The sequence below is a fragment of the Gavialis gangeticus genome, unplaced genomic scaffold (assembly GCF_001723915.1).
Source record: "Gavialis gangeticus isolate Ggan-Ray unplaced genomic scaffold, GavGan_comp1, whole genome shotgun sequence".
Classification (NCBI taxonomy): Eukaryota; Metazoa; Chordata; order Crocodylia; family Gavialidae; genus Gavialis; species Gavialis gangeticus.
The window spans coordinates 27027854-27053668 of record NW_017728993.1 but is presented as its reverse complement, the minus strand read 5'-3'; the positions used below and the strand labels follow the sequence as shown (position 1 = coordinate 27053668).

Here is a 25815-nt window from a genome sequence, read left to right as displayed (position 1 = left end):
GGGGGGGGGGGGGGGCATGATATGCTGGTGCCCTGCCCATGCCATTGACCCTCGCTCTCAGGCCACAGCCCACCCACCCCCGTCCTGCTGCCACCCCTCATTCCTGACCTGCAGACCCCTGGCCTTGCTGGTGCCCCTCATTCCCCACCCACAGTACCCTGCCCCCTGGGCCATGCTGGTGCCCCTCACTCCCCACCCACAGCCCCCCTGTCCCTGCTGGTGCCCCTCAGTCCTGATCTGCAGCCCCTTGGTGCTGCCAGTGCCCTGCACTCCTGCCCCACAGTCCCCCTCCCCCAGTGCCCCTCACTCCCAAGTCATAGTATCCCCAGCCCCACCGGTGCCTCCCACTCCCAGCCCACAGGCCCTGCTCCCCACAACCCTGCAGTGTCTCTTCCCCCCCACCCCCCACAAACACAGGCACCAGCCCTGATGCATGCAGCTCCCTACTGCCCCTGAAAAGCCCCCTGCCCCCACTGCAGGGGCAGGTGCCTTGCCCCGCTGCAGCCCCAGTGCTGGCAGGCACCCACCCTCTCCCCACCCCCCCACACACACATCCTCTCCATACACCCCTGCCACATACACACAGACTCACATGCCCCACACAGCTCCCCAGACAGTCCCCAAGCCCTGGCCCTCCAACCCCTGCTCCCCATGGATTTACTTGCACCCAGCTACTGGGACTGCTCCTACCACCCTGCCTGGCTGCATGCCAGCCACGGGAGTGTACACACACACACAGGCACATGCACACAGTGCCCCCTCCCTCCATTCACCCTCTCCCAGCTCCCCCCAGCCCCAAGCAGCTCCTTGCTAGGGCAAGCTGGGAAGTGCCAGAAAGACTTTGATGCTGAGCAGAGCAAAATCCTGGACTTTTGTTCATATTTTTAACAACTGCCCAAACAGAGATTGGAGGAACCAGAAAGAGGACATGTCCAGGAAACCCGTATGTATGGTAACCCTAAATAAAGTCCTATACCTGTTGGTAGACTCAGGGCCTTTAGCTTCAGTATTTTGCTTTTCCTCTATCATTTCTGTCACATCCAGCTGTGAGGCCCCAGCAGCAAAGGCCCACAAAATGCTGCAGTTTGGTTCATGACACATTTTAATTTTGAATTGGGAGAGCACAGATTTTCACAGTAGGTTTCCAGAGTCCCAAGGTGGGAGTGCAGATGGAGTAGATTTGCTTTTTGTTTTTGAAATCTAGCAATTGAAATTGCTGCTCCTTGGTCTGAATTTCTGTAATGCACCTCGCAGACAATCCTGTTTGTGGCTGGGGCTGCTGTGTCCCTTGCCCTGTAGGGAAAGAAATGAGAAACTATAGCAGCATCTTCTCTGTTTTCCTTGCAGGCTGAACTCTGCCCCGGTGAAGGGCTTTGAAAAAGATGTGGGTGGCAAAACCACTCTGCGGATTACCTACCCTGAAGGAGCCATCCAGAAAATGGAGCAGTACGAAAAGGATTCCCTCTTTGTTCTGGCCGGTTTCAAGTGGCAAGATTTCAAGTGGCTGAAATACATCGTTTACAAGGAGAAAGTGGTAAGAACATCGCTAGAGTGAGGGGAGCGGGGCAGTGGTAGGGGGTCAGTGTTGCGGCTGAGCCGCTGGGTGAAATGCGAGAAGTGTGCCTGGAGCCATCCCCTCTCCCCTGTCTCCCACGAGGCTGCCTGCAGAAGCAGCAGCAAGCTGCAGCTCAGGCAGCATGGGTCACGGGCTGCCTGGTGTTCAGGGAGTTGTTCTCTAGAGCAACAGTGGACATCACGGCTGCTGGAGGGGAACGTTCACCCCCATTTCTCGTGCTGAAACCCACATCAGGAGGACAAAAAATTGCTGGTTTCAGTAGCAAAAAAAGGGGGGCAGTTTCCCCCTACCAGGAGCCAACTCCACTGCTGCTCTAGGGCTGCGGTTCTCAAACTTTTTTGTACCAGGACCCATTTGTAAAGACCAGTGGGCAGTCCTGACCCACTGCCCCCAGCTCAACCCCCAGTGTGTGGGATATGGGGGGCCCAAGCAGCTCCTTGCAGGCTGGAGCTGTGCCAGCCTTCAAGGGAAGATCCATGGTTTCCCACATTTTTCTCCTTTAAAGGAGAATCCATTTTTAAAGTTTATTTGCAACCCTTTCACATATTCTTGTGACCCATTTTTGGGTTGAGAAACACTGCTCCAGAGAACTATGGTTTCCAGACCACCTTGCACCCCGTGACGCACATTGCCTGCATGGCTGCAGTGTGCAGCCAGGACATGCAAGCTGAGCAGAGAATGGGGGAGTGAGCTGCCCCTGCTCCCCACTTCTGGCACCCTGGGCCCATGTCCACTCCCTGCCCCACGCTACACTGGTGTGAAGATGCCACATCTGCAGCTGCGCAGGGTTCTGCCCATCTCTGCCCATGCACCTGCAGTTAACTGAACTCTTTTTTTCATACCCTGGACCTGAGTGCCAATGAAAGGGCCTTTCCAGTGCAGCTGAATGGATAATGTTTTTTTCTATCCTGGTGCATTCTGGGCTCATACCCAAAATGAGTGTTAAAAACTTACAAAATCTTGTGCTATAAACAGAGAGAGAAGCTAATTGCAGAGTAGTCCCACATGCTGGGTGCCAAGTAGCGTGTTTCATACATTCCTACAGCTTAAGGCCAGGGGGGACCCTAGTTCATCTGATCCAAACTGCAGTACATCACAGGCCATTACATCCCACCCAGTGGCCCTAAACTGAGCCCAAGCATGAACGCGTATCTTTAGGGAAGGCACCTGGGCCTGAGTTGACACATCAAGCCCTGGTGAAGCCACCATTTCCCTGGCTACATTTTTTTTCCCCAGTGAATTTTGCTCATGATTTTCCTCTGCTTTGGCAGCTAGTCCTTCTAGCCAAGCCAAGCCTGCATGTGGGTATCCTACTGCCTGGGTTCATCTTTAGTTTGGACCAGATGGAAAGTGTCCACCCATGGTTGCTGGCCCATAGGCACCCCATGGCTCCCACTGCAGTGGCTAATTCATCTTTCTCTGCCATAATGCAGTTGCACATAGTGTTACCACGTGTCACCATCGTGGGAGGAAAGAATTGTCTGCATTTTTAGACACTCTAGTGATGACTCAAGAATGTGTTTATCTTCCTGGAAACCTGCAAATACTTCAGCTGCTTGTTTGGCGTCAGGGCACAGAGTCTTTCCTTGTGGTGGGGAAAGGGCTGAGTTCATGGCTGTGCAGGGGAATCTCTTCTGCTCCCTTCGTACCCCTCACACAGAGAAGCCTGCACAATAGCTCTCTGATAGCTTGAGAAATATTAGCTTGCTTTCTGATCTACAGCAGATGTGGAGACCTCTCTGCTGGTTTGGTGCCTTGTGTGTCTGGAGAGTATGAGGGGATACTAGCAATTCAGCATGTGCAATGAGAAAACAGTCTGGGAACAGAGTAACATGCAGCTGCCCTGTAGATGGGCTCACGGTGCTAGAATTGTAGACAGTGCGGGTTGGAAGGGACGTTCAAGAAGTCGCATATAGTCCAACCCCTGGCTTCAAGCAGGACCAGCCCCAACTACATCATCCCAGCCAAGGTTCTGTTGAGCTAGGACTTAAAAACCTCCAAGGATGGAGAGTCCACCACCTCTCTAGGTAGCCTGTTCCAGTGCTTTACCACCCTCCTGGTGAAAGAGATTTTCCTAAGATCCAACCTCAACTTCCCCTGCTGCAGCATGAGCCCATTGCTCCTTGTCCTGCCATCTGCCCCCCCTGAGACCAGTCCAGCTCCGTCCTCTTTGCAGCGCCCCCTGCAGGGAGGTGAAGGTGCTATTCAATCCCCCTCGGTCTTCTCTTCTCCGGACTAAATCAGCCCAGTTCCCTCAGCCTCTCCTCACCAGTCCTGTCCCCCAGCCCCCAAACCATTTTTGTTGCCCTCCACTGGACTCTCTCCAATGTGTCCACATCCCTTCTGTACTGGGGAGCCCACAACTGGACACAGGACTCCAGATGTGGCCTCCTCAGTGCTGAATAGAGGGGAAGAATCACTGCCCTCCATCTGCTGGCACCGCTCCTGCCCATGCAGCCCAGGATGCCATTTGCCTTCTTGGGACCAAGGGCACACTGCTGGCCAGCTCCTTGTCCCCTGTCCCCCCAGGTCCTTTTCTGCAGAGTCCATGGTCCGGCTTTGACTTAGCTCATGCTCTCAGCTTTATTTAGTTCAAGGGTACTGTGTGAATGATGCTGACGATATGCCTGAGAGTGGGGTTGAATGGACTCTGAAAACTGGAAAGGTACAGTCAGAACTAATCCTCTCATGTTCCCTTTGTGTTGCTTGTATCACACTCTTGTCCCTGCCACTGGACAGGAGTCTGGGGTTACACAGCAGAGCCTGATATTACTCTTCAGCCGGAGCATGTTAGTAGGAGATCCCAGCATATAGTAGGAATCCAAAAGGGAGAATAACACACTTGTGAAGAGGTGAAATGGCCCTTGCTGCCCTGCCACAGCACAGCACGGTGACCAGCCTGGCATGGGGTTGAGGGTGTCGGGTTCAGCATTTTTTCTGCAGAATGCTTCAGGGCTGGTCCTGGCAGCCTGCAGAGGGGAACGGTCCAAGAGCCGGCACTGGGTGGAGGAGGAGGTCTGCTGTGGTGGGGATGGACCTTTCTCGAATGACAGAGCCGGCAGCATGGAAGGAGTGGAGAGTCCTAAACTGCAGCACAGAAGAGCGGCACCTGGATCCATTCCAGGAGGCTTGTTCCGGGCCTGTCTGAGCAATGCTGCCCATCAGCAGTCTCGTTTGTACACTCCTCTCCTGACCAGCACCAGCATCCTGCCCCTCTGCCGGGTGCTCCACCCAACCGCCCTGCCCAGGGGAGAGCAGTGGCTTCGTTCAAGGAGCTGATCTCTTGCTACTGGCACCAGCTGAGCCACTGAGCATGTGGGGGGATGGAGGATGTATTCAGGGAGGGGGAGAGACCTGGGATGCAGAGAAGTGTCTCCTCAAGTTCAGCAGTGACCTTTCTCAATCCTGATTTTACCCTGACTTCCTCTGAAACGTGGGATCTATTTGAGTGCATTTCAATAGGGGAAGATATTGGTAGGGACCCTCCAAAGTGAGCCAGATTCCAGCACCTTTGCTGTGGTCAATACAGAGCCCAGCCTTGCATTCAGTTTAAAAGCGGCATGTAATTCACTGGAAGAAATGGCAGCTTCAGAAGATGAATGTGGCTGTGGGTCAAGGCTCCTGGATTGGGTTTGTTTGGGGAGTTGGTGATTTGGGTATTTGGTTCCAGACCTGGGAGACTTCGGTTCTGGGCACGCAGAGATGTGGCCTTTCCCCTGGGCTGCCGCCTGGGACACCAGCCATTCTCCCCTCCGTTCGTTTCTTTTGTTTGGGAGAAGCTTGCAGGAACGGGAACGTTGTCTGTCACCATTGCTTAGCACCTTTACCTGAGGTCCCGTCATCCCCAGCAGCAAGCCAGGGTGTTGTGAGCAGGATGCTGTGCTTGGAAGCAGAGCTGAGGGCATTGAGCCCTGGCTCAGAGGAAACGTCCCACCACAAAACAGAGCTGCTGTAGAAGTGCATGTGTCCTTAAGTAAAGTGGGACGAGATATTCGCACCCTGATGGGGAGTGTGTGTAGGAGTTGGAAACTGCCTGGACGTGACCCAAATTCAGTTTGTTCTTGAGACATCGCTGGCTCCGAGGCAGGCAGTGGGACTAGGCTGCCTTGCACCTGCCATGAGCCTGGCCATGGGCCTCTTGCCGAGTGATCTCACCAGCCTTGCAAAGTCAAATGGCATTGGTCTGGAAAAGGAGCGGGTGGAAGCTGATCAGAGGTTCATTGCTAGGGTCAATGGGCTCTCCCTGCAGCTGAAAGGGATTCGCTTAATTTTGTTTGCTCTTTGGCAGCACTTGTGATCTGGAGGGAGGGGCAAGCAACATGTGCCACTTGGAAGGGGAAGGTTTTCAGCTGTAATAAGGGAAAAAATCGGGGTGGTGCAGGAAGGGGATCACCTGAGGTGTGTGGTACAACAGTTTGCTGGAGATCTGCCGAAAGTCTAAGTGACTTAGGTGAGGTCATGGGTGGACACAGGACCCGTTACAGTACATACTAAACAGGAATGTGGAAAGCCTCGCTGGAGCCTAATCAGGACTGAACTAGGAATATCTGGAAGTTCAGTTCACAAGAAAAGAGATTCAAGTTTTAATCTGCCATGGGTCATCCATCCAGAATATTGAGGGCGGAGAGAAGCGGGTGTTTAAACAGAGCAAGGCTGAGGAGCTTAGCCAGAAACACGTTCATGAAACTTAGGAGCTCTTTAGCAAAAGTTTCACTAGAGGCCCAAAATATCAGGATCCCATCATCAAACAAGAGGACAGCTTTGGCTACAAGCCCATCGTGGTCCAGTGAAGGCTGGAATTGGAAATAAAGGGCAAACGGGACAGAAGGGAGCCACACGATCGACATCAGTGAGAAGCTCCAACATGTAGAAAACTGAGGAGGAAAACAACATCTGGGAAGAGTGTGTGGCTGACAGGACCAAGGACTGCAAGAGGAGCTTTTTTCCAAGTCCATTAGAAACAAGAGAGCTTAGGGATGGGATAGGCCAGCTCCTAGATGGAGGTGGTAAAACTGGTAACAGTGATGGGGACAAGGCAGAAGCATTCAACAACTGCTGTCATCCTGCATTTGGAAAAGAGGAAGAGGATGTGCTGCAAGCCATGTGAGAGTGAGAGAATCCCAGGGAAGTGGGGCTGGAAGGGAGCTCAGGAGGTCACATCCAATACAACCCTCGAGGCAGGATCAGCCATATCCAAACCATCCCATACAGGCGCTTGTCTGCCTTATGCCCAAAATTCCCCAATCAGCCCCGTCACATGATTACAAGGCGTGTTGCCAGTAAAACCCAAGAGCACCTGCACCTGCCCCAGGTAAGGCAGGGGACAGTGTCGTGCTTCCCAGCTCTTTGGTGACCCGGGAGGATGATGAACAGCATCTATGAGGGATAAACATTTTAAAATCAGCAGGCCCTGATCATTTGCGGCCCAGAGTCCTGAGAGAGTTGGGTACGGCGTCCTCTGGCATATGGATGATCACTTTTAATCAGTCCTGGAGTCCATGGGATCCATTGAGAAATCATGTGCCAGAATTGCAAGAGGGCGGGAAGGGACCCAGGTAGCAGTCAGCGGTTCAGCCTGCCGTCAGTCCCAGGCAAAATAGTGGAAAAGGAAGTGGGAAAGCTGCACACCCGTTGGACCGGTAAAGAAATAGCTCTGCAAACAGGAGAATGATTGTTTGCAGAGAGAAAACACTTCCTGGAATAAATGGACCAATCCATTTGTGAGCCTGGGAGCAGGTTAGTCTCCAGGAAATGGCATCAGAAGCGATTCTCGATGGTCCTTTGCATATCAGCACATGTAGGTGAAGCAGCCAAAGGGGGGCAAAGGGTTTGCTGGGAATAGGCAGCTTCTTGGCTCTCTTCTCTCACAGTAATAACTCTGCTGCCACTTCCCCTTGCGATTCGAGCCTGTGCCAAAAGGAGCAGTTTGTGGAGCCAAGTGCCCGAGGCAGCGGGGAGCTCTGGTAGTGAAAGTCGGGAGGTGAGCAATCACCTGCCTGCAAGTGAGGCCACGTTTGGATGTTTGCCTTCAGCTCGGGCACGTCGGTCTGACACGCTGCACTCTGCAGCGGTGATGTCAGAGGGGAGCTGGGTGCAGCCGCTTCCCCAGGGCAGGCAGGGCTTCGACTTGCCATCCAGCGCTGCATCTCTCTGCATTTGGTAACAGTCCCATGATGGTTCAAGCGTGCCGCTCTCCTTGGAACTGAAAAGCTCCCTCTCGCCATATCTGGGTGCCGAAGACTTTGGGCACTGGCGGCAGAGAGGGACGTGGTCTCTTCTCTCCCGTACGGGTGGGATTTACACTTCAGAGCCATGCTCTGGTCTCAGTGCCTGGTCACAGCCCTGCCTGACTGCCGAGCGCAGGACTTGGCCCAGCCAAAGCGGAAACCTTGGCTGTCGGCCAAGCCCTGCTTATAGAGGCTCTCGCCTGCCTTTGTTTCGTGGCCCTGCCTTGCTACCTGCTTTCCTGCCTCTTCCAAACTGAGGCTTTCTGATCCCAGAAGAGCAGCCAGGTCTGTTGGGCCATTTGTGTTGCCTCTGGGGGAACCACCTGGGGCTTGTCTATACAAGGAAGTTAGGTAGCAGGAAGCCGGGGCGGGAGTTGCAGCACGCTGCTTGGTGCTCAGTCCGGTGTGCTGGCCTGCAAGGTGGCTTGCCCCTCTTTGGCAGGGGAATCACTCGCCTCATGCTTGGTCACAAGGATTGTCCATGTGGGCCTCCACCTACCGCTTCCTGACTTCCCTGTGTCGTGAGCCCCCCGTCTGGCCCGAGGGAACCGCTCATGCTTTCAGGTTAAAAGACATTTCTTGCCCTGCGCTGAAGAGGAAATAGCTTCTTTGCAGGCCTAGAGAGTGAGTCAGTGCCCGCAGTGTGAAGAACAGGGAGGGAAAGCCCCAGGGCTTAGCTCTGACCCCCTCCAGGAGCTGATATGCATGAGAAGCCAGTCTGGAAAGGCGCATTTGCTCCTTCCCCTGCGTGCCCCTCTCACATCGCCAGGCATTTACCTGCATTTGTGCCAGCAAATGGGGAACAAATGCTGCTGCACCAGGAGATCTCCTCGGAGCGTCTGTGCCATCTCAGGGGCCCGGGAAAAGCAGTCAGCCCCTGCTAACGCAGGAGAAAGGCCTGCCTTGTCACATGCAGGCATTCAGGATGTTGGGAGCAATCAGATACACAGTGATGGGGCCCAGAGAGGAGCCTAGACAGACAAGGGACCCAGCTTCCAGCACGTGCCTCTGTGAGTCACTGTGGCCAGGTCCCCAAGGGAAGGAGGGTTTTGCATGGAAAGCACAAGGGAGCTTGCCTTCAGCACATACCTGCAGCCAGCAGTACAGTGTGAATATACCTCGGTGCAGCTGTATTCATAACTACACTGGTTCCCACGCTCCTGGGAACCCCTGAGATGCTGACATAAGGTGAACTGTGCTCTTTCCTCCGTGGATCCTTACAGCAGCCTGCCGGAGAGAGAAGACTGCCAGCCTAACCGCTGCGGCCTTGCTCAGCCTCTGGCAGCGGTGTACCTAAGGCTGCAAAGGCAGATAAAGAAAAGTTGAATAATTGTGATGATCAGACACAGGAAAGGACCTGAGGGCCATGGAGTCCTGAAACACAGGCGATCCCTACACCTGCAGGAACTTGGAGGTTAACGGTCATAACAGCAACCAGGGTCTTCAAATTCAGCTTCTGTATTGGTGTTTGTCCATCCTTTCCAGCTGCTGTCCCCATGTTGCTTCCTCTCACCTGCCTCCACCTGCATCAGATGCTGAGCTCTCTCACCGGTAGGGTGAGAAAGGTTCACTCGCCCTCGCTGCTCTGGAATTCCCCGTCCTTCTCGCTGGCTGCAAACACCTCTTCCTTTCAGCAATCTTAGATGCTGCCATTCCCACTCCTTCCTTTATGCCTTCCGCCCACAGCTTCAGGTACCTCAGCTGCTGTTGTCTAGAATAAAGCCTTTTGACAACAGTCTCTGGAAGGTGAGATGACCACAGCCACACCTCACCCCTCCTCTGCCTGGAGTCCTCCGTGACACTCGCCACCCTGACAGCATCCCTGTACGCATCCCTCTCAGAGCTGCTCTTGTTTCTCGCTCCTAAGTCCAAAGAGAGGGATCTTCACCCGTTAATCTGACAGGCTGCAGATTGTGTTCACAGGCCCGTCCTCCTTTGGAGCAGCCAGGGAAGGTAAGAGGTGCTAATAGAGCCAGCACAGCTGTGTGGTGAGAGCAATGGGAGGCGCTTATGCTGTTTCTCTTTGCTTCAGCATTGCTCAGGCATTGGAGATGTGAAGACCCTCGTGGGCAGTATTCAAGGTCTCATTGTAGGTGGTGAGTCCAGGTGGGCAGGGAGCTGGAACAAACACTGCCTGAGACGTTTCAGAGCTCTGCGCAGGAGTTAACCACACACCTCCCACCGATTCCAGTGAAAAATCAAGCCATTGAAACTGGACCAGGAAGAGGCCACTTGAATTCCCTTTGGCCCTTCCTGCCAGAGGATAAGGCTGCATTGTTCCTTACAGTCTTCTCTAGTAGGGGGAATATAACAGAAAGGAGGAGGAAGGTGTGGGTGGTGGATATAGAGTTAATGTGGCTGTTGTGGAGATGACTGGGTTTTGGTATCCGAGTTTCAGAAAGGATGCTGACAACTTGGAAAGAGCTCAGAAAAGAGCAATAAGAATGATTGGCAGGCTGGAAAGCCTGCCTGGAAAAGAGAGGTTGAAGTACAGGCTGCTTATCTGGAGAAAGGTGGATGAAGTCCAGTAAGGACCTGCAACAGGAGGCTGCTGGGAGGGCTCTGCGTTTTGCAGTGAGCCAGAGCTGCAGCTGGATGAAATCAGCATGAAGTGAAGGCAGCACCTTTTTAGTAGCGAGGGCAACAAGCTGCTTGAAGAGATGCCCCAGAGTGCATGGATTCACTGTCACGTGAAGTGTTTACATCAAGCTCACGTGTTTTCCTAGCGCAGGTGCCTGGTCTGGGCTGCGGGCAGGACTCGGTGGCCAGGCTCTTGCCTGCACGCTGCACAACAGCCTCTGGCCTTTTCAGCCTTGTTGCAAAAATGCAACGAGCTCTGATGGCAGGAAGCTGCCGTTAGACAAATGGAGCCTGGAAGGAAGATGCACGTTCCTGAGTGAGGGTGCTGTAGGCATTGGGAGGGTATCGGGGAGGGGCTGGACTCAGCCTCACTCGAAGTCTTCAAGGTGAGATCAGGTATCTTTGAACAATGTGGTTTAAGTCAGCTGCTGAGAGAAGTCCCACAGCCTGTGTGCACGGGGGTCAGGCCGTACGTTTGGGGCTGTCCTTTCTGGCTTTGGAATCTGTGCCTGTGCATCCCCCTTGTTCGTTCTCTTCCTGGGTCACGGGTGGCGGGGTTTATGTGTTGGTGCAGCAAGTTCTGTATTATGTGCAGCTCGGTGGTATGACCCAAATAATCAAATTCCAGGCTTCGGCCAGGTGCCTATGAGGGTCAGAAGGAATTTTAACCTAGATGCACAGCTGGGCAGGATAAAATCCAGTATGGATTTTTTTCTTCCTCTAAAGTGTCAGTGAGTGGTCTTGGCTGGAGCCGGGGCTCTGGCTGGGCAAGCCAGGCTCCTGGGTGGTGCACAGAGTCCTCTCTTGCGTGCCCAGCTTGCAGACATGCCAGAACCAAACTGTGAGGCTTAGCATTTGGAGATACCCCCCACATGACATAATCATGGATTTTCCTGACTTTCCTCTGCAGCATGAGGCCTGGGCATATCTCGCCTTGTCCTTTCCATCACCAGAGGGCCCTGGCATTGCTGGCACTTTGGTCCCTCTCACAGCACACCACCATCTTGTTGTCTAACCCAGGTTCTGGGCTCAACACCGGCATGCTGCCTCAACACAAAGCCGCGCAGGGGATTAGACAAGATGTGACCTCCTGAGGTCCCTTCCAACCCTCATTGTCTATGGTTCTGCATTGGTAAAATGCAGCATCCTGGGTCACACAGAAGTTTGTCTAGATCAGTGATTCTTAAGCACAGTGCCATGGCACCCTGGGGCACCTTGAGATCCTTTCCAGGGTGCCACGCACTGTTAGCACTGTGAACCATGCAGACATGGCTCACAAGAGAAACCCAGAGATGGCAAAGAGGAATCCAGATGTTGAACCATCCTGCTCTGCCGTGGGTGTGCTGAGTTCTGTGCAATGAAGGAACTGCTCTGGTATCTGTCTGTAGCCAACACACTATGAGTGCAAACTACGAGCTGGCGTTTTCCAAGAGGGGCCTTGAGTCTAACAGCTTGGGAATCACTGGCCTAGATGAGCTAAATGTCTCAAGCCCTGTGAAATTACAAAAGTGTGTTATGTGTCCCAAGCACGGGGTCTCTGGGGACCCCAAGGGGGACCGATTCACGGGCAAGAAGAAATTCCAGAAATGTTCCTGTAGGTTGGCATCTGCCATCGTAGTGCTGAGTGACGCTGCTTCGGCTGCCTGCTTGGCCCGAGTGCCCCTCGAAGCCAGCTTCTGGGGGAGCTCTTCCATGAAGCAGGATTGAATGTTGTGGGGCGCCTCTGCCGTGACTCTTGCACGGGGCAGGAAGGTGAGCTGGCCAGGAGGGAAAGACCTCGATTGTATTTTGAGTTCATCTGTTTCTACAAAACATGTTGCTTCCCACGAGCACCTGTGATGTGTTTCTCTCTGAAAAGGCTCCCTTAGATCCAGGGATTTCTGCACACCAAAAAGCCAGAACAGTAAATATTTATCCAAGATGTGCAGCTGCTAATGCGATCCAGTCTTCACTCATTGCGAATGGCGTCATGATGATGGGTTCATTCAGGAAGCAGCAGAGGCTGGGCGACGTGGGCCCGAAGCATGTGTTCCTTGGTGAGCATCACAGATTACCCCCATCGCTGGCGGTGTCTGAGCCATTGCAAGGCTTCTGCTGCCTTGAAGACCTGAGCGCCTCCAAACAGGGATTGCTCTGCATCCCCACCGTGCCTCATAGCAGCCCCGTGCCCTGTGGTGGTGCCTCTGCCTTCCTGGCTGACGTCTGCTCTGCAACTGTGCCCAGTGCTGCCAGCGTCTCCCTGAGGGGCAGCACAGCAGCTTCTCCCCGGGCAAGAGGGAGTTGTTCCCTGCTGCCCTGGACTGCAAGCCCCAGATCCCGTGTCTGGTGATCTCTCTAGGCTCTGCTTCCCCAGCTCTCTCCGGACCTCATGTGCACTGTCAGCTGCTAGTCAGTGAAGAGGAAGGAGGCCACGCGAAGCTACGAAGTAGGAGAGGAAGGTGTGCATTGGTGTCTACTGTGTTGAGCTCTCAGCTGCGTGCATTTATGGGACATCAACTGGGAACTTTCTCCTTTCCTCTCGCACTGCCTTGCTCTGGTGCTGGCAGTCTGGATCCAGCCCGCCAAGGGATTCCATCTGGCCTGTGGCAGGTCCCTGGGCAGGCATGGGGGGCAGCCCAGGATGTGGTGTGTGTGGCTGGTCCCACTGCCCCTGGGTGCACAGCGGGGCTGGGGTGGCATGGTGGCTGGATTCAGCTTCCTGGCACCGGTGGCTCCTTATGGCTGCTGCTGCTAGTGTTGCTGCTGTTGCCGGACCCAGCCCGTCTTCCTCGCACCCACTACCAGGGGCAACAGATGCAGCAGGTGGGTGGACTGGCGAGGTCTCCTAGGACCCCTGTGGAGGGCGCACTCAGATGGGATGGGACTGCAGGCAGGCAGGCAGGAAGTGGCATCCAGGAAGGGGCCAGGCGGGCTGGGCTGGGATCACGGAGCAGTGACAGCGCAGTGCTGGGACAGTGTCATGATCTGCTCCCCACATGCCCCTTCCCACAGAACTGGCACCTGTTGCAGGGACATGTGGGAAGCGAGTCATGGCTCTGCCCCAGCCCCTGGCCCTGCACTGTAACCCTCCGTGATCCTGGCCCTGGCCCTGGCCCCCTCCATAGCCAGGCTTATGGTCCAGCTGCCTACACACTGCAGAGCTGAAGGGAGCAAGCAAGTTAGAAAGGAGCATTTCAGGGTCAGCTGCTGGGGTGTAGCATGAGAGCTTTGCATTTCCCCAGCTCAGCTCAGCTCAGCACAGGGAGAGCTCTGCTTTCATCAGGAGTCCTCTGGAGCCATCACAAGTCACAAAGCTGGGGACTCACCGGGTTTGTTTTGGTTTTTTCCCCAGGTTCACGGTGTCTGTTTGCATGCCTGTGGGACTGGCCTTTCCCAACCCCGGCCACAGGAATGCGCAGGTGTGCTGGGAACAGCTGCACACCCTTCCCCTGCTGCACCCTCTTGGCAGCTCGCCCTTTGTCTCCCAGCGCCTGTGGAGGTGGCCAGGCAGGACCCGTAAAGATGCCGTAGCCGTGCTTGCTTCCTCGGCTTGCTGAGAGCCCTGGCCAGAGCACAGCTAGAGTCTCCAGCTCAGAATTTGACCACTGCTGCTTGGGAATAACACAGGGCCCATCTCTCTTTCCAGGAGGGGTGTCTAGGAACAAAGGCCATGTAGCAATTGGATGAGCATTAATGAGGTGTGAACAGCTGAGGTGTGAACAGCTGTCCTCACTCTGGTCAGCAGAGAGGCTTAAACTGTAAACGATTTGGAAGGACTGATGCCATTTGCAGTGTTAAATAGCTGCCCCCTTCCCCACCAGCATCTTGGCTGGCTCATTGATAGCAAGGTTAAAAATAGTGCACTGTCCTGGTGCAGCTCCCCAGGCAGTCTTTTGGCTGGAATTTGCCCCATCGCTCAGTGGTGGGTGCTCTGGAAGCGCAGGGTGGGGAAGGCAAGGGGAGGAAACAGCAACGAACTCTGGATTTGATCAGACAGAGGAGGTTCAGAGAGCAGTGAATGATTAAAGGGCCGATGACAGCGAGAGACGAGGGGCTCAGCTTGAGCTCATGGAAGGAAGGTCAGGAAGTGACTTAATCTTTAAGTACCTGCTTGAAGAACAGAAATGTAAGGGCAGCTCTGAACAAAGATGTAACTAGATCCAAGGGCTGGGAGCGGAAGTGGATAAGCTTGGACTGAGAGCAAGGGGCGCATCGCTAGCAGCATGGCTACTCACCCATTGAAGCAGCTTGTCAAGGGCTTGGGTACGCTCTCCATCCTGGACATGCGGGAACGGTCTGCACTCGTACTGAGTGGAGTTTGTCCCAGCTGGTCCCCAGCCCACTTCATACAGGGGTCGGGTTGGAGGGCTGCAGCAGTCCCCTGGCTGCATGTGTCCATCAGAGGAAGGTGTTTGCAGGAGAGGGCACATGTCCTGCGCAGAGGCAGGAGCAGGGATCTGCGGGTGGGGAGCAGAAGCCCTCGGCACTGGCCCTCGCCAGAAGCAGTCGCTGCGCTCCAAAGTCAGCAGGGTTGGAAGAAGCCTGTCTCCGGAAGCCCTGACAAATCCTTCGTAGGCATGGTCTGCCCCGCAGCACAGCCCTGGGGATGCTGGTGTGTCTCCTGCTGAGAGAAGCCCTTGGGATCGGGTTTCCCCTCCCTCGCCCCTTACAGAAACAGCACTGCTGTCTCTGCTCTGCTTAACGGAGCCGGCAGGTCCTCCGTCTTCTCCCCGACTCTGCCTTGGTTTGTTTTCCACTGTGGTGGATCTTTGTGCATAAAGAGGAGATGGGCAGAGAGCTGGGCAGCTGCTGCCCCTGCTGCTCCATCGTAGGCTCTTCCTGCAGCCCTTACAGTTCTGCTGCCGTCCGTAATCCTAATGCCCAGCCCCCGGCTTGCCTTGCCTTGCTACTGTGATGTCTGGTGGCAGCAGGGCCAGTGTATTTCATTCTTGTGCTGCACTGAAGCTGGTTGCTGAGGCCGTGGTCTCTACCTTGCTTCGGCGCGCTGCAGCCTTGCCTGCGAAGCTGGAGGTCCGCGTGGGAAGGCCCTGCCGAGCTAGTCGAGTTACGTCAGAGCAGAAGACCGTGGGGCCCTCTGTGGCCAGCGGTGTAGCAATCCTGCTCCCCCCGCGGTAGCGTGACAGCCAGTGCTGCGGGTGACTGGGATTGAATAACTGCATTCCTGGCAGGGTGGGGAGAGCTGGGAGGCTCTCGGGGAGCTGCACGAGGGTGCGTCCGGGTTTGTGACTGCCCCTTCTTTCTCCGGCTCGTTTCCTCCTCCTGCCCCGTGCCCTCCCCATTTCAGATAGAATCGGTTATGCTTGAGGCCCGTTGCCTCTGCCCAGCTGTTTGGAGAGCCACAGCCTCCTTCACACAAACCCTTTGTTCTCGAGAAGTTTCACGTCCCCAGCTGAGTGTGGAAAGGGCAGGAATCCCCCGTGGCCGCAGGTCCCGGCTCCAGGCTGTCCTGCACCAGTTGCATAGATTCATAGATGTTTGGGTCAGAAGGGACCTCAGCAGATCATCGAGAACAACCCCCTGCCCTGGGCAGGAGAGAGCACTGGGGTAAGACAACCCCAGCCAGGTGCATGTCTAACCTGATGCATCCTTCATCTCTCCCACACCCTGCATTGCACACAGGTGCCAAGTGCCCCTGTCCGCTTGGACTCGGAGGCCTGTAGAGCCATGTCCTGCACACCAGGTACAGCGCGTCCTGCGAGGAGTGGGTGGTGGCCCTCCCTCCTGCAGCACCTCCCTCCGGCTGTTCCCAGGAGCCTGGCATTGGATTTTGGACTTGTGCGCTGTCCATCCCGCCCTCCTCCCCGTGGGCTCTTGCAGGCAGAGCTTGGCTGCCCACGCTGTCTCCCTTCTGGGCTAAGCACCCTCGGCTTTGTGGCCAGCGCACCCAGCTCTGCCCAGGTCTCTTGGGGCAGGAGGGAGTAGCTGGGAGGAGCCTTCTCTGTTATCCAGGCCAATACTCAGAGCAAGACGGGAGCAAGATGCACAGTCTTGTCCAGCAGCTGCCCACTTTGGGGTGTCCTGTCGTCTCAGGGTGCCGTGCAGCATGCAGGAGGCCAGGGGCAGGTCTGGCTGGCCCCAGGGCCCTCTGCCATATCCTTCTCCCCATTTTTGTTGCCTCCTTTAAGCCTGTGGGTGATGTGTTGTAGCAGCACGATTTTGAAGGGGCTTTGTAATGCCATTAGTAGCATCTGCCCCCATCCTCCCATCTGCCTCGTATCACAGGCCTCGCACCGTGAGGGCTTGGGTCGTACTGTTCTATGTTCCTGTGGTGCCCGGCAGGATGGGGCCTCCTCGTCGCTGTGCTGTGTGACAAAGGGGGTCTTGGCTTTATGCAAGCTCCTTCTCCAGCCTGGGCCCTGTGCTTCCACGGGAGCGCAGGGCAGGTGATGTATTGTCCATCACAGACAAGGGTGGAAGGTGGTTAAAGAGCATCCAGGCTTTCCACCCATTGTCTTGGGGCTATTTAGTGCATGCAGGCTGCACCCCTGACCTCATGCCACGGCCCCGGGCTCCCGATGGGCTGCCGAGCCACACACCTTCCCCAGTGTCCACTGCTTGTCAGTTATTGTACATGTCTGCTCTCAGCCCAGAGAAGGCAGGGCAGCCCAATGGGAAGCCACTGCTTTGGAAGCCTCCCCAAACATCTGCATTCAATCAACCCTGACATCTCTATTAGACATAATAGAGCCCGCTTCAGCTGAACACCAGCAGCCAGGAGCCCGAGGACAGACCGCGCTGCGGATTCCTCCGCCCCGGAGGGTGATAGCAGCTGGGCAGCAGCTGCCTGTGGTCGGTAATTGCAGTGGGCTGTGCTCCATAGCCTGCCCTGTAGAGCTGGAGAGCCCGACCGCGAAGCTGCAGAGGGAGCACCCGGCTCCATGGTCTGCAGAGCTGAGCCACGGTAGGGGGAAGGCGGGGAGGATTCGAGTTGTCCTGAGCCAGAAAGCAGCTCTGTCAGCCCCTTGGCAGGGGGCAGGATGCCAGGACTCAGACTCCTCTGTAGATCATGCCCCGTACTCATTCCCTGCTGACCTCCCCCTCTGTTTTCTTTCCAGAACCGGTATAGCGAAGTTTAGAGAGAGGAGACTCGTGAGGAGGAAAGGGAGAGCCGAGGTGCGTCCGCGCAGGCAGCGAGGGGCTGCGTCGGAGCAGCTAGTAAGCGAGGGACACAAGGGACAGCCTTGAGCACACGTGTAGGTAGCCCCCATCTGCACGTTGTACCTACCCCAAGCGTTCCAGGAGTGGCAGAGCTGCTCACCAGCTGTATCTCCACAGGGCCATGCACGCACACAGGAAAATTGTCCCCTCCCCCAACTTCTGCTCCTATTTACCTACAAAACCCACCAGTTTCTTTGCCTCTGTCTCATTCTCAACTGTCTGGGCAAATGCACATCCCAGTCAGGCCCTTGCAGAGGTCAAGGCTGCACTGGCCAGCCTGGGTACCAGGAGGCCACAGCCAAAGAGCTCAGCACAGACCAGCTCATCTGCTGAGAAGCCATGTCGTTTTGCTCACGTGGGTCTCTATGCTGCTGTGGCTCGAGAGTCAGCAGCACCTGGAATAACTGGGGCATAGACTCTGTGCTGCCATCACTCCAGGCCACTGCGGGGTGGCTGAGGCCTGCTGCAGTACGCATGTGCATGTTGCCCCTGACCACAGGTGGTCCATGACAGGTCCCTCTGCAGGCCATGCTCTGCTGCTGTGTTTGAAGAGTCTCACTTTCCACTTTGTCCCGGGGCAGTGCAGGGGCATAGCTGGCTCCCAGCCCCGTGTTAAGGCCCTGGAGCACGGGAGAAAAGAGAGGCTGTGCTTGCCAGTTTGGATGGCTGATGCTCTCGTGCCCACAACAACTGGTACCTACTCAGGGGTAGGTTTTCTCCCTCAAGTGCTGAGCTGTTTCTCACGCTCTGTCACCATGGGGAGGAGTTAGATAGAGCCGCTCACAAATGGCCAGGGAGTCGTGGAGGGAGCCTGGACACAACCCTCCAGCTGGAGCAGCCACCTGCCCAAGCAGCGGTTTGCATTCACCCTCCCCAAGATGTAGCTTCACTGTTCTGGGCTGACCCTGACACACTGTGGGCACCTCCTGTGGAGCAACCAAACACGTAGCTGCTGCCCAGAATCACCTTCTTCCCCTGTGGGGTGCCTGCCAGATCACCCCTGTCCCCTAGCCTAGGTCCCCTTCTTCCCTCCTTTAGAGTTCCCCACATTCAGCTGGACATCGTGTTGTGCCCATTGCGATCCCTCAGGCCAGCCAAGAGCAGCCTCCTGCCAGCACCATGTTTATTTGGCAGAAGTGCTGGGAGGCCATTCTTAGCAGTCGCTCTGCAGCTCTGGAGCTCCCTCCCCTGCCCCCCAACCCCTTGGGGCTTGACTGAACCCGAGCCCAGGCATCTTCTGGAAGTGCTGTAAAGCCTCTTTATTTGGGCAGGTCTTCACCAGGCAGGTGATGTGCTGGAGTGTAGTATGGGGCATTTGCTTTACTACATACTATTTCATTTTAATATTTTTATCTGTCTTGCTAATGCCTCTGTTTTTCATTGTAAGCTGAGGTTTCAACCTCTGCTGGGGAGGGTGGTGTATGAACCAAATAAATGCATAAATCCACCCAAAACCCCCTCCTCTCCCTGTTCTATGGACTGGCAGGGAAGTGGGGGTGGGCTGGTGTTGTCAATAGACTCATCCCCCATGAAAGTCTCTGCCTATGAAATTTTGGGATCCAAGGTCCAGCTCCCCTGTTTGGGCAGGGAATGGCTAATGGTGCTCTAGGTAATGAGGATCCCCATACATAGCTGCTGGTTTCTCTCCATAGCGGTTTACCTGGCCACCGCTCACCTGATGTTTGATAACCATTCTTAATGATGGAAGGACTCCCAGTTGCAGAAATGATGGTACGTTGGTATAGATAATACCTGGAGAAATACAGTGAAGCCTTAGTTATGGGCTTTCCGTGTTGCTCCATAACATCTGCTCTCAAATAGTGGCCAGCACGGCCTCTGGCAGGAGAGGATTTTTAAGCCAAGGTATAATAAGTACTTGAAATAACCCCTGTATGAAATGCACCAAAACCCCCCTCCTTCTTGCTTATTAAAGCTTGTAACTTAAACCCAATTGCTGTTTGTAACTTGAAACCGATTTCTACTCAAAGCCTGGCGCTTTGTGTAGAACCTGCTGGAGACTGAGCCCAGGCAGCGGACGTTTACTGCCTGGACTAGATTAAGTTTGCAAACTTGAGCATGCAGGTTAGAAAATGCCATAATGATGGTTGCTCCAGGCAGTCTCCATTCCAGCCCTTTGTGCCTGTCCTCATGACAGGACCCCAGAATCGCTTTCCCTGTGAGCCCTGTACCCTTCCATGCACAAAATGGTTTTCATGACTAGGTCTCAGGAGTCATGATTTCTTGTTACCTTCTTCACTTCTCTTTCATAACTGCTTTCTGGCAGCAGAAGGCTCTCACAGATCAGGACCCCAAGGGTTATTCCAGGTCCTGGAGAAATGTGCTTTACAGTTTTGCACCCTCCCTCCCTCCAACCTGCTCCATTCTGCCCTGGTCTTTCTGGGCACTTGTACATGTGATAGGGGTTTAGTCCTTCGGGGTAGCATTCTGTGCCCCTAAATTGAAACGGCGAGTTTTTAATTGAAACGGTGGGTTTTATTTTTGCATCCCTATATATATGTCATTGTCCTGGCAGTCGCAGGTGCCTACTGAAGGCAGAAGCCATGAGGGGCCCAATCTTTTTTTTTTTTTCTCCCCTCGGCGGAGCTTGTCCACCTCTTCTGCAGCTGGGGAGCGAGCTGCTGGAGGGCCAAGTGGCCCCTGAGCTGCGGGGGGGCCCCAGTCCTCCTCTCCATGGTTGTGGCACCCTCTGGGACCACCCACATGGGCTGCTAGTGGGCTCAGTGCTGCCGCAACTTGGAGGCACCTGGTCCAACTCTTCCTTGAGCCTGTATGGACTTCTGGCACCTCATCCCCACATCCCCACCACCTTCTCCAGCTGCCAGCAAACCCAGCCACCCTCCTGCTGCCTCCCCACACTGCCCCAGGCATCCTGCCAGCCGCGGGCGCTTGCTGAAGGCAGAAGTGGTGAGGGGCCCAATTCTTTTTCAGCAGAACCTGCCCATCTCTCCTGCGCCTCGGGGGGCAAGCTGACAAATTAATGGCTGCAACGTTCCAAGTTGCAACATTGCAAACTATACTACATTGGGATGTGGTTTAGTTTGTGGTGGTGAAAACTCATTTAAAACCCCCAAAACTCATGTAGGTGTAAAGTCTGATGCCATTAAGCCACACAAAAGGAAATTTTTGTCACATATACGAGCACCTTCTCTTCTTAGCCTTGCCCCCTCTGCACTGCTGTCCTCTTTCATGTAAGTCAGGGTATTTCTATTAACATCAGCCCCCAACTTGTCATCTTCCTCCTGGCAGCTGGGCAGCAGGAGCACTGAGGACAGAGGAAAGATTCTCCTTGGTAGCTTTTCCAGCAGCCACAGGGAAGGTTCTGCTTGCCTGGTGTAGCTCTGGGCCAGGGTCTCCCACAAAACCCTGCTCAGCCCCTGTGAGTGGTGGTTTTCAGAGGCCAGCAATTTAGATGGATTTTCACAGGGACAGACACAGGCAGGTCTCCAGCACCAAGATGACCCACCGGGATGCTCCCAAGCCCATCCTCTGCCTCATGCCATGGAAGCTCTAGAGCTAATTTTGAGTTTTGTTTTCTCAGCACCAGCCCAATGGGGCCCTGGTTCATGGCTGAAGCTCTGGCATTATTACACAGATAGTGGAAACAGGACCTCTGCAATGGTTGTAAGGATCGGCAAAGTGTGAGACAGTGGCCTTGCTCTTGGAAGCAAATGACAGAATCATTTTTGCTGAAACTGAAAGAAAAGATGTGTCCAGTAGCCTAGTCCCGGCATGGAGAATCTTCGTGCGAACACCCCGCTGGGCAAGGAAACCGCATTATAATGGAGAGCGTTAGGCCACCATGACCACAGACATTCCCTTAGTGAGATGATAATGAGCCATGTGAAGGAGCTGTCTGTAGTAGTCTAAATTTGCTCTTTCACGAGATCACACGTTTAGCTGGTAACAGTGCTGGTGTGGAGGGAGTACACATAACTGTGTTGTGAGGGGTTGGACTTCGCACCTCGTGGCATTCTGGTTTTATCAGATTAGTCACATCCAATATCAACAAAACACATGCAAGTGGATTAAGACCTGACTGACTGATGGGTCTTAGAAACAATCATCAGCACATCGTGATCAATTAGAATTTCTTTCTGCTGGGGTTGGGCCAGACCGGACGCTGTTTAACACATCCATCAGCCATTGGGAGAACGTACATAGAGTCATCACTGGTGACATTTGTAGAGAGGGCCCAGCAGCTGGAGGCACAATAAGAAATGCTGAGGCCGGGACAGTCAGAGGAGCCCAAACTCCTTGGCTGTCTGGGCCCATTCAGGCAGGCTGCACTGTAATGTCTCCAGATGCAGAGGCTTACATGGCTGGACCTGGCCTGCAGGCTGCACCTACAAACAGGGGCCTGTGTCTGCAAACCACTGTGAACAGTTCACTAAAACATCAGCCCAGTGCTCAGCAGCTGGAAAAGAGGCAAATCAAATGTTAGGAAGTGTTAAAGAGGGAAGTCTGAACAAAACAGAAAGTATCGTGACGCCCTTTTACAAATCTGTGATGCATCTGCAGCTTGGATCTGGTGCCCACATCTCAAAAGGGATAGAGAAGAACTAGAGAAGGAAAGCAAGGATGATGAGTAGTGAGGAGAGACTACAGAGGCCAGGCCTGTTCAGTTTGGAAAAGAGATGCTTCAGGGGGCAAACGAGAAGGGTTTTCAACATACTAACTGGGGAAGAGAGTAAAGAACGATTTACTACTGACTCTCTCACCATGCAAGAACAAGGGGTCACACATGAAAGGAGAAAGCAGTAAATTTAAAACTAACTAGAGGAAGATCTTTTCCATGCAGCCTGTAATTAGTGTGGGACTGTTTGCCACCAGGTGCAGTGGGAAGTGACAGTTTAGCCAGATTCAAAAGGGGCTTGGACACATTTTTAGAGGAACGGGGAATCAGTCACTCTTGAGCATGGGAGTGAGGGGCACGATCTCTGCATCAGAACTGCCTGGACCTTCAGTGCTGGAGACTGCAGGGGAAAGACCCAGTCACACTCCCTTCCAGCCTCTCCTCTCTGCCACCGCATGACACCGGAGATTGGGCACGACACACCTGAGGTCTGACCTATAAATGGCCGTTCTTATGTTCCTCTGCATCTTAGGCAGGGTCAAGGGGTTGCAGCAAACACACTGCTTGGTGTGACCTTTTTAGACAAGGCTGGGGCACAGAGGGCCAGTGCTCTCCTAGGGCATGTGAACAGGGGAGCAGCAGCAGGGAGGTGGTCAAGCATCCTGATACAGCACTGGTGAGAGCAGCGGTGGAGTCCTGTGGCCCAGCGCAGCATCCGTAGGCTGAAGTATGCTGAGAAGTTGGAGGTGGCACAGCACAGTCCACAGCTGTCATTCGGGGGCTGGAGACACTGCCTCAGGGTGAGACTTGAAGCCTTCAGGGTGTTTAGCTCATCACAGAGAGGTCTGTGCAGTGATGTGCTGCACTGCTGATGTAGCTGCGTAGTCGGGCAGGGAAGCATTGAAGTGGAGTGAAGCCCAAGTATCTGCTCTTTTAAGCCAAAATTGCCTGGTTGCTTCCAGCATTGCCCTCTGGTGCCAGACAGGCCACGACCCGGGGAAGGGGAGGTCATTTCAAGCTGTACAGCTGAAAGGTAGAGCAGTGATTCTCAGCTGGGTGCCGGGACATCCTTTGAAGGGGGTATGGACCACTATGCAGTGTTAATACTGTGATGCGTGCAAACACTTGCACATGATAAACCCAGAGATTTCCAGTGTCATTCCAGCTTGCTGTGGTCTGTCCAAGGTCCTTCCCATAGAAGAATTGCTCTTTTATTTTTTCCATAATCAAAAGCTGAGTGAGCCGGCCCTTTCCAGGGGGGCCTGGAGTCAAACAGGATTGAGACCCACCAGTGTAGATGCTCCCAGGTTTGCAGAGCAGGGTGGACAGGTCTCAGTGGGAGAAGGAGATCCCCGTGGGAGGCTGCTCCGAAGGGCCACAGAGGTTGGAGGGGCCTTGGGTGCTGGCAGAAGAGGATGAGCCCTCAGGTAGGGGACAGGGCCTCCAAAAGACCCAGCTTGGAGCTGGTTCAAGGAGGTGGTTGTGCTGGAGGAGCAGCATGGCAAACTGTACAGCATTTCAAGGTCTGGGACCAGACCAGACCCTGTGGAGCAGGGTGTCCCCTTCCACATTCCCCTTGGGGTGAGGGAACAGTCCTGCTGCCATGCAGGGGAACGAGGACCCGATCAGGAGCCACGTGTGACTGCGGGGTCAGATGCTCATCAGGGCTGCGATGAAGGCATTGCAGCATGCAGGCTCCCGGGAAGGGCTGTGCGTTCAGTCCAGAGGCCTGAGTGGAGGGAAGACCGACCTTTTGCTGGGCCACAGCTGGGTGCTGAAAAGCTCTGGAGCCTCTCAGAGAGGCTGAGTGGGAATCCATGGCCAGAAGCTGAAAGGAGACGATCTCTGGTTGGAAACATGGGGCACATTTTTAACTGAGGGCAGCTCCCAGCAGTGACAAGCCACCCAGGAAGCAGCAGATTCTCCATCTCTCGGTATTCTGAGATCCAGCCAGGGGGGTCTTTCTGGAAGGAGCTTAGCCAAACTCAAGGTACTGGGCTGAGCCGTGGAGTAATGGTGGAAAGCCCTAGCATGGGCCAGGCAGGAGGTCTCAGTAGCTGATCTGCTGGTGCCTTTTGGCCATCAGTCAGCGGATCTAACCCATTCCCAACAGCTCTCCTGCTTCACAGGGTTAGCACTGAAGATGCCTCCAGGTTTTGCCTTTTCCACACGTGCTGGGAGAGGTGGATAGTGGAGCAGTCACCCATATCTGGGATTCCTGGCACGTTCCCCACAGCACCTGCTCTGCAGAGAATGGTGACTAGCTCTGAGCTCCCCCGTGCCCGCACCCCCTGCGCTCTTCCACTTGCGGCTGTACAGGGCAGACTGGTCTGCCATAGCTGAGCATGGGGTTGGGGTCTGTGTGCAGAGTATCTCTGTAACGGGGGCGTTGTGCTGCTCTGTTCAAGTCCATCTTTCCGCACCTTGCCAACATCCCCATGCTTTGCTAGATGGAGACGTTACTGGGAAGCAACGGTAAATGAAGATGCATAATGCAAGTTAGGTGCACATGTCAACTGTGCAGGTTCCAGGTCCGTCAGGGCCCTCCCTTCGCTGGCTTTATGGAGCATAGGGCTCTGCAGCCAGTCTTTTCCCCACATGAGGAATGAAAAGCACCGGTGGGCTGCATTCCCAGAACCAGGGAGACACGTGGCCAAATACAGTGGCCGGTATGAAGAGCAGCCAGCCAAAAACTCGCTCTGCTTTGATTCAAATAGCCCTGGACTTAGATTTGGTCTTAGTGGTTTGGGGAAGAACAAAAGCTTTTGTAGAGGCAAATTGAAATGACAGTCCCAGGCCTGGGGCAACTGCACACATCATTTAAATGCTTGCAGTGAGCTCCCGCACTTGCTGGGGACATCTACATCTGCTGTCTCACCCATTGGCAGTGGAGGCATCTCCTCAAGCTGTGAGTGCACCAGAGAAAGGGGGAGCGAGAACTGGTGTCCTCCCTGTGCTCTGAGAAGGCGAGGGAAGAGGTGTCTTAATCTGACTGCTGTGCTTCCTTGTTGGTTTTTGTGTTCCCTAGAGCGCAGCCGATGGGTTTTGGAAGTCCGTGGCAACCCGCGTCCCAAGAGAACCTCATGAGATCCGCATCCTGAATCCTTACTTCATCCAAGAGGCAGCTTTCAGCTTCATCGGACTGCCCTTCAACAACGGCCTGATGGGCAGAGGGGTAGGTGCAAGATGGGGCCAGCAGGACTGAGAGCAGGGGCGAGAAAGCTGACCCTGGCACTTGGCTTTTTTGTCTGCTGCTGGCGGAAGGGAAAATGCATAGCAGGTGGACAGCGGCCAGAGAAGAATTGGCCGGAGCTTTGTAATGTTGCAGAGAGTGCCCTAGTTCCCCCATGTCACCAAGGCAGCGTGTGGCCTGCAGTCATGACTACGCCACAATTCTGCACGTGCCCAAGGGGAGAGACTTAAGGCTGCCCGTGTAGCCGCAGCCTCGGCGTGTCCTGACCTCCGCGTGCTTTCCCAGACAGCCATCATATTACATTCATTCTGTCCCCTCCCTTTATCCCTCCCGCCTCATGGCCCTCTTACCCACCCGTGGCTCCATGTCCCGGTCTCCACCACCACTCACCGTGTAACTCACAGCTGGTACATTCAGGCCTTATTTGCTTTCCTACCTTCAGGCAGTATGCCTTTTCCCTATCTGCCAGCAGAGAGAGTGAGAGCAA

The 25815-nt window shown here is 54.6% G+C and overlaps 1 protein-coding gene across 10 annotated transcripts in view; it reads left to right on the top strand.

Moving 5' to 3' along the window:
- Positions 1–25815, top strand: part of ST3GAL3 (ST3 beta-galactoside alpha-2,3-sialyltransferase 3) — a 313721-nt gene that overhangs the window by 263050 nt on the left and 24856 nt on the right. For all 10 annotated transcript variants that reach the window (XM_019501447.1, XM_019501443.1, XM_019501449.1 and 7 more), the window contains 2 exons: positions 1348–1534; positions 25164–25310. In XM_019501447.1, coding sequence (XP_019356992.1) covers positions 1348–1534; positions 25164–25310 — 334 coding nt within the window. The remainder of the gene's footprint in view (positions 1–1347; positions 1535–25163; positions 25311–25815) is intronic.